General features: G+C 39.9%; 1 protein-coding gene across 1 annotated transcript; it reads right to left on the reverse strand.

Annotated features, from left to right (window-relative positions):
• Window positions 1-4662: 4662 nt before the first annotated feature.
• On the reverse strand, window positions 4663-9296 carry LOC104160744 (carboxypeptidase E-like; the record flags this gene model as incomplete). The annotated part of the gene is made up of 3 exons (XM_009698956.1): window positions 4663-5596; window positions 6701-6819; window positions 9197-9296. Coding segments are annotated over 3 exons (318 nt in total), but the record flags the coding sequence as incomplete, so codon positions are not given.
• Window positions 9297-9717: the final 421 nt, after the last annotated feature.

Consider the following 9717-nt stretch of genomic DNA (forward strand, 5'->3'; position numbering starts at 1 on the left):
CCCATTCTGGAGACCTGAAGATTTAGGGTACCAGACCATATCAGGGGCTGTGCCTCATGCTGCAAGTGCAAACTTAGGACCTTTAGACACAAGAAAGTCCTGTAACCCACTCCTGATGGGTCTTGGCACAAACGACCCCCGAGTTGCTCAGGCTGAGCTAGTTTTTGACACACCCAGAGAGAGAACTGGAAGCAGCCAAGGAAAGACACATGAGCGGATGTTTAGTGAGCTGAAGGGAGGGAAGTCAGACTGTAATTTCGTACTGCTCTTGGCAGCCAAGTCCTCTCTTGAAGCTTGTCCATAGTTTCTGAAACGTGTTTAATTTACCTTTTGTGCGAGAGGTCGATGGAAGGTGGAGGAGGGATGGTGGTTCTGCACCCTTGGACACCAGCACATGTGCCACAGCCGACCGCAGAACAGTTGCTCCCCCAAGTCCATGAACTGGAATCTCACATCACTGGAGGGTATCGCAACACGGTGAACCCCTCTATTGCTGCCATGCTGCAGTCAGGTGAGAAGTTCAGCTACCTCTGTATTTTATCTCTAAATTATGTCCCCGACCACATCCTCAGTGGGTGAATGTAACAAGAATGGCACCCTGATTTACCCTCCCATCTTCCACTAAGCAGCGGTCCAGAGGCTTAATGAGCGGTAGGTTGTCACTGGTCCAGCTAATCTCCATTATTTCTACTTCAGGTCTTGCAATGGCTATTAACAAGTTCCACAACCAATTCTGCACTTTGTGAAAGCGGACTTCATTTCTCGTTTATTATTTTGTATCTTTCTCCTGGAAGAGATGAGGTACAATTACTGCTAATGCAAAATGAGCAGCCTCGGCACCAGAGAGTCCCGACTACGCAGATCCCAGGCTTGAGGGTCTGATAAAAATCTCAGTGAAACTAACAGGAATCTTTCCAGAGTAGCTGTACCTAAAGTCTAAAGGCACAGACATACTGCACTCCTAGAATCTCATAGGCACATAATGCTATTCAGCCCTTTGCTAAAGAATGATTAGCAAAAAGGTCTACAAAATCTACTTATTTCACAATACTAAACCACTTCCAGTGCATTCCCAGATGTCAAATTCCCTCTACATTCCCAATGCAGGAGCCAAACTCTTCAGCTTCTCTCTTTGACAATCTCCACTGTGCACAGAAGGATGTGTGATTACAAAAATCTGTGGTGGCTTAACCGAATATGAAAGTAGGACAAAGATAAAATAACATGAAGTATTAACCATTAATTCACGGAAAATCTAGCACTGTGATAAATGATGCCTAATCATGGATGTGTTTAAGTCACTGCTGAAATATAATGCCTGGGGCATGGAGAGGCAAAGTAAGGAGGGCTGAAGAAGGATCAGCACTGCAAGGCCACTTAACTCAATTAATATACTCCCATTCTCGCAGTTAGTAAAAGTAAACAGCAGTTGTTTCTAAATAGCTCATTTTTATACCGTCTATTCCAATACTTGCTATACTGCTCAAAGACTTTAGTCCCGGAGGCATAGGATTACATCAACTTCTCAGTTGTCATTTTCTTCTCCCCCTAAAGCAGGCTTTAAAAATGGAAACTTGAAGCAAGCTCACTCAAATCCCTCACAAGCCAGGAGACAAAATAACCCACTGGGTTTTTTTTATGCCATGACTTCCAGCAAATCTCCCGAGTGTTTTTGTTTTCTGGATTTAATTATGGGAGTCGGAAATACTGGAAGAGAGGCTGTGTCAATGACCAAACTTATGAGTCAAATTAACAAGGAGTAAATTATTCACAACAGATGTAGCTCTACACCAACAGAAACGTACAGGGGGAATAAAATACCTGCAAGGAGGCGATGAGAAAGAGCTCTTCGCAAGACACAAGAAGGCAGAAAGCAAGCGCTGCCGTGATGTTTCTGGGTCCTGCGTTTCCAGTGCTAACTACAAGTAGGAAACAAGGCATTCCTCTGGTGGAGTAGGTTTACTGAGAAGCTCTAGACGGCTGCTCTAACCCTTAGAGAGGCGGTCATTGAACTGCTACGACCCTACAGCCTCCGCAGGCTTGAGTCAGACTAAGCTCAGACATGGCAGAGAATCAGGCTCACGGGAACCGCGCCTTTTAACTTTCAGTTCCAGCTCCTCTAAACATACCTCTCCGAATCCTCTTCCTAAGTGCTCCTAACATACCGGTTAGATGTTAAAAAAACCGCAGAGAAAGAAGCAATTCTTTATTACATATTATCTCAGTTTTACTTTACACTTCAATGTACGCAATTATCAGCTCAGGACTAGCCAGGACTATATGTGAATTCACATATATAGACGTGAAAACCACAGCCTAGGAAAAGGGGAAACATAACTCAGACAGTGATTTCATTTTACTTACTTTGTTATTATAATCCCGACCACTGTAGTTATAAGGAATGCGTAGTATCACAGATTTGCAAGCACACTGCACTTTCTAATCCTACAGACTGATATGGACAAATAATAGATTTTTAAATAGGGTGGAAGAGAGAGACACACAAAAGTGTATGCCCTGTGCCCACCGACCCCACATGGATGCAGAGCATCCCATCCTTCTCCCTGACTTTACTCAGAAACCTGCATGGGACAAGCCCTCAGAAAGACGTGTACTCCAAAAGGAGGATGTTCTGGCGCAAAGTTATGGGGCTGAGGATGGCTCTCAATGGGATATCGGCGCTAATCCCAGGCTTCTTTCTCTGTTCAAACAGCAAATTAATCGGCACACTGACCTCGCTGAGGATATTTATGGCATACACTGCAGACATGCACAGCCAAAGAGGTCACATTTCGAACCTGTAAATTACTCACACATTTTACACTTTAAATAAACCTGTAGATTTATTGTACAATAGTACAGCATGTGCCTTTTTAACCAAAAGCTCAGCATCACACAACACTTTAATCTCCCATTTAAACATACACAGTGCTACAACACAGCTCAGTTCAGCTAGGCAAGCTACATAAGGAATGAATTTATTGAGAGTCCTGGCTACGCCGTTCTTAATGATGTTTACCCAGAGCAAGAACAGTGGCAGTGGTTCTGGTGTTGTAACTTTTAATCACTTTAACCTGTTCTCAGCACAGTAATAGCAAGCAGTCATCTAAAGCAAAACAAAGAGATCATTTAAGGGACAGCACATTTAATCGTAAATGCATCAAACAGTAGACCGGAGGATCTCACACACGCAATACAAGTACGGATTAGAAATCTGTTATGAGATCACTTTGATGTAAGGTCTGCACTAACTACGCCACACAACCCACCACACAGAAAGACTGGCTGCATGACAGGCATCATACCATGTAGAAATATCGCTTGGATTGAAATTGTTAGGTCTGGAAGGGGCAGAGCAGGGTGTTCTGTACAAATATACACTTGCCTTATTACATTAATTTACAGGTCGGAAACACTCCTGTAGCCATTTGCCCACATGCCGGCAGTCTCTCGTTATAATTCAGTTTCGTACTGTTTGCTTTGGTTTCTACCTGGTTCAGTTGAAAACGGTACCGTTACTCCCAGACACAGAGTGTGCTTTGTGCTACGTGTCTTAGCCTTTCAAATTGTCATAACCACCCCAGCTGGTGTAACTGGGCATCCTTTCCGCACCCTCCTGTGCCCAGCTAGCCACAAGTTGTCATCAAGGCATGTTCAGATAAGATTCTTCATTTGCCATAGGGCCTCCTCATCGCGACGGAGATTCAAAGTTCATCACTGCATAACGACTTACAGCAAGTGAAGTTCCCCTGAAGTATGGAATTAAATATCTACTACCCAAATGAGCTACAGGTTACAGAGCAAACTCTTGATCAGAGAGAGAAAGTTGATGCCTTTTTATTGCTGTTCAATTTATCAGTGTGGGTCAAATCTTAAGCCTGTTACTTTAAAGGATCAAGTGCTATTTTCTTTAAAGAACTTCAAATTCTCAGAAAACAGTATTTTCAGTAGATTTTTAAATACCCTAAAGGAGGTAAATTTGGATCCTACACCTGCACATGTGATTTTTCACTTACGGCGGGAGCATGATAGCGTATCGTTGGTTGGTTCTGAACAGTACTGAACTCCTACAGCATCAACTAAAATAATATGCTAATCAAAACACAGACAGTGACACTAAAGAAATAGAGGAAGGAAATCCACATCGAACATCGGATCTTGAATTAAAATATACCAGCAATAGCGTGTAAGCTTTCAAACAGATGAGATGCTTAGCTGCTATCAAGCAGCATACCGGCAGTGGTTTCAGAATTATACCAAACTTGCACCCACTACGGTTCATATGTATTCTCTGACTCCGCAAATTTCACTCATCTTAGACAAAATACTAAAGCAAGTTAATTCAAGTATACTTTAAAAAAAAAAAAGGGAGGAAGAAGGATCTTTTTAAATCAAAGTTGCTTTTTGTATCATCTTCAAGTATTTTGAGGAAATTTCACCGCACCGAAAAAATTTTCACTTGTCCGTCTTGCTTCTAGTTTTAGATAAGACTAACCAGCAGAAGGAACGAAGCTGGAAACAAAACCATTCTTGGCTTGTGAGATTAAATGCATGTCCTCAGTAGACTTCCAGTTTGTTGTCTGAACTGTAATGTTTCGGTAGCTTTCAGTGAACATACGAACTTTTGGCTGATTATCTAGGCACCACTGACACATGTAAAGATTGTTGAAAAGGTAGTCATCTAATTAAAACAGACATCACCTGAAATGATTATTTGTTTCTTGCTGTAAAACAAACATAAGCAGCATATTAACAAGATGCACAAGCTCTTCTTCTCCTCCCATTCAGAATTTTCAATTTGGTTAATAAGTAATGAGAATTATAACCTTGACCTTGAAATACCACTCACACTTTAAGGAATAAAGCTCTGCTATTTCCTGAATTCATTCCACGCCATCTTTAATAAAAGAGCTTTCGCAGATTTCTTCTGCTTACTAAAATGACGTCAGCTTATGTTTCTTACATATTTAACTAGCCCCAACACCAGAGACATACAAAACGTTATACTGAATTTTAATCCTTGCAAAACATTATTACACCACACACTGTTGTTATAAATCTTTTCAATAACACCCATTACAGAACTCAGTAAAGAGCACTGTCTACTACTATGCACTGTCAAATATTTCTGGCAATATTGGGAATTGACTACAGCATATTTCTTTCTTAAAATCAAGAGTTAACCTACGTATTCTGAACTTGCAAATAATACACAACAGATTGTACTTCCATATAGGCTGCAGAGACATTCACTCATTTTTTTTCTGATTTGTATACAAGAGTTAATTTTCTATAACAATATGAAAGAAAATGAATAACTTATTTATCTAGCTAGGAGGCTAGTAGTTATTTGTAATCATATTAATCAAAAGATGACTGAAAAATTCAAAGTTAATTATTGTGAAGTGCACAAAATCTAGAATATAGGGACTTTCCACAGTACATTATACTAAGTCAACATATAATAGATTAAAAGCCGTAAAGTCAAAATCTTAATTTAAAAATTTAGTGTTTCTGACATCATTTTCCACCATTCCATCAACTCTTCTTTCTCCTCTTCTTTTCTTTCAGACAACGACTCCAGTTCAAAATCAACCTGAGTAAGAGAAACAATCAAAAACATTGATAAGACTTGTAGAAAGACAGAAGTGTAGGCTTTTAAGAGTCATTTATTGAAAGAAGTTTAACACAGGCATGGGGCTTAGGAAGCTACCTTCCATTTTAGGCTAGGTTTATTCCAAAGTGTCTCAAGGCTGATGTAAATATGTGCAATAGTAGCATATCAGTACAATAAACTTATCTAAATTGCACACAGGTGAGCAAAATTTCCAAAAGAAACCAGACATCTGTCCAGTCTTTGACTTGTCTAAAAATTTCAAAAAATATGGGCCAAGGAAATTAAAATTGAATAATAGCCAGCCATACCTAGCATATAATAAAAAGTATCATCAGCATATTGCTGTCTAACACCCAGCAATGCAGACCCCCACAATATCGAAACACGTGTTCAATTTTACGCCATCAATAAGATCCAGGGAGGTTTTCTGACACATGGCTTATTATGATGTGCTAGTGTAGTATATCCTAACATAGGATACACACTAGAAAAACAAGCATTTATTTTACTCGTGAAAAGTGGATTCCACACCTGTACAGAGGATGAATTAAAAATGCTTCTGAACTCTTAGACGCAGCCTAGGTCTTATTCACCGTACACGTTGGGTATGTACACAAAGCAGCACTCCATCACTATCCTTCTCCGCAGAGCTGAACACTGGTTTCAACCTATGCAGGTACTCATTTGACAATGTACGTTAAAAATATCAGGTCTCAATAAAAACCTCAACATCTCTTACTTTTTATGTCGCACTATTTAAAGATATTCTGTAATCTTCTATCTGATTGACTATTCACACATCAACTAATTAAAAAAGCGTAAGTATCTCACTATTACCCTTCTCTGTGTCTTTTAATTTTAAATAAGACCAGCAGGGGATGAAATGGGTTTACAGTGAGATTACTCTCAGTGTCTTGTGCAGCAAATACTAGCAGAGTAGATTTCCAGACTGTCTAAATCAGCATATTCTGAAATCTTCGGAAAAATCACCTCCTGCTCACATGTATACCGTGAAGGAAAAAAAGTAAGAGACTTTTTAATATAAATAATAGACGATAAACCAACACACATGTGATCACTTACCACAACCGCAGGGCTAAAGGGCACGGCCACTTTTTTAGTTATTGCTAGATAGCCTGGTGCTGAGGCTGTAAGTTTGTAATTTCCAGGCACAAGCAATCTCCAGTAATCACCATCCTTGGCTGTAGAGAAGAAGAAGAAAGAAAAAAAAAATCCAAATAAATACATATAAAACTAATTACGCAGCTAAGGAGAAGGGACCGTATATCTTGTCATAGTCTTTTGTATTCCTGTCAGCCCTTTCCTTTTGTCTGTCTGAAAGGCTTCTTCTGTAAGGGCTGTATAACTATATCATTATAGGTTTTACTCTTTTCAGGTAACCAAAACACAGATTTAAACTCTAAAGTTGTGCTGTAGCCTCCATGGAAGATTTTGCCTGCTGCGGCTGAAGGCTCTCCAGCACGCTGAACAAAAGTACAGGAAGGGAACATTATTCTCATTATTCTACTTTAGAAGCACCCCTCGGCCAGTGTACAGCTCCTGTTAAGTGTCTGAGTTTCAGTTTGCAGTTTGCAATGTGGATTTTTAATGTCCCTGAGTGTTCTGAAAATCCAAATGTAAATAACATTTTATTCTCATCAAATTTAAATAAATAGGACGACCTTTCTCAATTTATCTTGCGGAGAAAACTATAAATCATCATTTTGTAGACTATCCCACCCTGTATGCCCCTGTAGCATCGTTATCTACATGTTTCAGTACGCAGGCAACGTCTACCACTTTTTTCTTCTGTTTAGCCAAACAAAGAAATGAAAGTTTGATCCACTCAGCTCAAAGAAAGGCTCCTACTACACCGACTGTTACTGCAGATCATCTTTTTCAGTCACAGGATTAAAACGCATCATCCTCTTCTTTAGAAATGAGCCTCTCCCATTTTCACAAAGACTTACATCCTCCCTGCATCAGCAGTGGGCAATTATCTAATTTCTCACAGGCTAATATGCTTAATTTCTCGATCTCCAGCAAACACGGCAAGGCTGTTTCAAAGGTCAGTTGGCAATGCCACATAAAAGACTTGGCCATGCTCTTACTGTCAGTTCCTTACATGCTTTTCCAGCACATCTGCAGCTACACAGTGCACAGAGGGAAATATTACTTAAATGTCTGCAATTCGCACGGTCACAAACTGTCAGTAGTCCGTCCAGTTGCTCCCAGACTTTTCTGTTCATAAAATAGAAAGGAAAAAAATACTGCTGCAGAGCTATGATAATGATCTATTCTAATTCCTGGCGCTGGAACAAAGCTGAATTTTAACTCACGAACAAAGGAGCAGGGGGGGAAAAAAAAAGCCAAAGAACATTTATCCTTCTTTTTGAACGTGCTAAAATTCAAGCGCTTGTTTTCTTCACTGTTTTGACAATACATGACTTCCAGGCTTATACGCACACAATGATGTGAGAAGATTCATGATTAGATGCTTTTTCGAACAGTAGGAGCATGAGCTGTAGTACTGTTCTGCATCACTCTCTCATACCTCAGAATACCTCTTTGCACAGCTTATTCCCTTTTTATCATCCCTGAAAATCTATTCCCAGCCCCTATACTTTTTGCCTTCTTACATACAGTGAACGAAAGTGGCTAATGTCATCACAGACTGTTGTCCTGCTTTGCAAAAGTGCCGGTCCCTTTGCAGGTGATGTGCGAACAAACCCAAATCGAAGCCAACTGAAGGGTCTAACAGTCCTGTTTCACAGTATTCGGCATCTCTGTAACAGTACAGTGAGACCTATCACTGAGAAAATTACCATAATGTAAGCTCATGCATAAAGCAATGACATTTTATTCTTCTTTCTCAAATGAGTATCTTGTGCAAACAAAAAGAATTATCGTTCCGAATAAGAATGCACAGGTCTACAGGGAAGACTGCAAGTTGGTACTGTGCGAGCTACCTTTGAATTCACTGCTACAATAAAGCTCAACCGAAGATGTGACACACAATTTTCTATAAACACCAACACGATACTTTCCTCTTTTAGAATCGCTCTTCAAAAAAAAAAGTCACATAATTGTAAACAGCAGAGAGAAATTATCTTCGCAGAAGTTATGTAAACTGAAAATCTGGCAAGAATTTACATACCAAAAGGTATGATCGCATCATAAGTAATATACCATGGTTTGGACTACAATTTAGCCTTCAAACTCAAAATGGCTCTGCCGACAGGACTTTAAAGCACGGCAGAGCTGTGAAACGCTACTTGCACCACAAATCAGAAGACAAACCAAGCATGAATAACCAAGAGTCACCAGAACCAATTCACACCAGAGATCCATGAAGTCCCACCAACCAGCCTCCAGCTACTTTGAGAGCAAAATACAAGAGAAAGATTCATTAAATCCTGCAGGCAACAAGCTTCCTGAGGCACAGCATGCTTTCCTGGCTTCAAAATTTTGCTCCCTTAAAGTTTCAGCTAATAAGATCTGAAATGGCTGCAGGTTGCCAAGCAGAGGGAGAAGCGGTGTATTCCAGCGCTTCTTGTTTTGCTGAGGCACAACGCTCACCTGAAGTAATGTCATGGCTTATCCCCTCCACAGAAATTGTAGCATTTGCTATTGGATTGCCCTGAAGATCTTTAACAAACCCCTTCACTCCTCGATGAATCTAAAATAAATAAATAAAGTCAGCAACACATGAGAAATCTCTAGAAAATTCTTAAGAAAAGATGGCATTTTCATCAGTGAAATACCGGTTGATACATCTAATGCTGTATGTTATGGATCCCACAGTCTACATGCCGACAACTATCAAGGATAATTACAAAACATCATAATGGAACAAACAGCGAAGAGGAAAAAATAATTCAGCTGGCAGTTACACTAATTTCTCGATGCGATGCAAGCATTGCTCAGAGACAGGCAGCAAATCATAGTATGTGTGAACACCGACTTGAAAGCTTTTGTCACTGGGGTTAACGAATGTGCTGAAAAGCTTTGAAAGCCTAAAAAAAACAAACTTTTTTTTTTAAAGTTTCAACAACTGTAAGAATTTAGGGCTAATAACGGACATAACTGCTTAAAAGTGA

Source organism: Cariama cristata, unplaced genomic scaffold (genome assembly GCF_000690535.1).
Source record: "Cariama cristata isolate BGI_N322 unplaced genomic scaffold, ASM69053v1 scaffold2174, whole genome shotgun sequence".
Classification (NCBI taxonomy): Eukaryota; Metazoa; Chordata; class Aves; order Cariamiformes; family Cariamidae; genus Cariama; species Cariama cristata.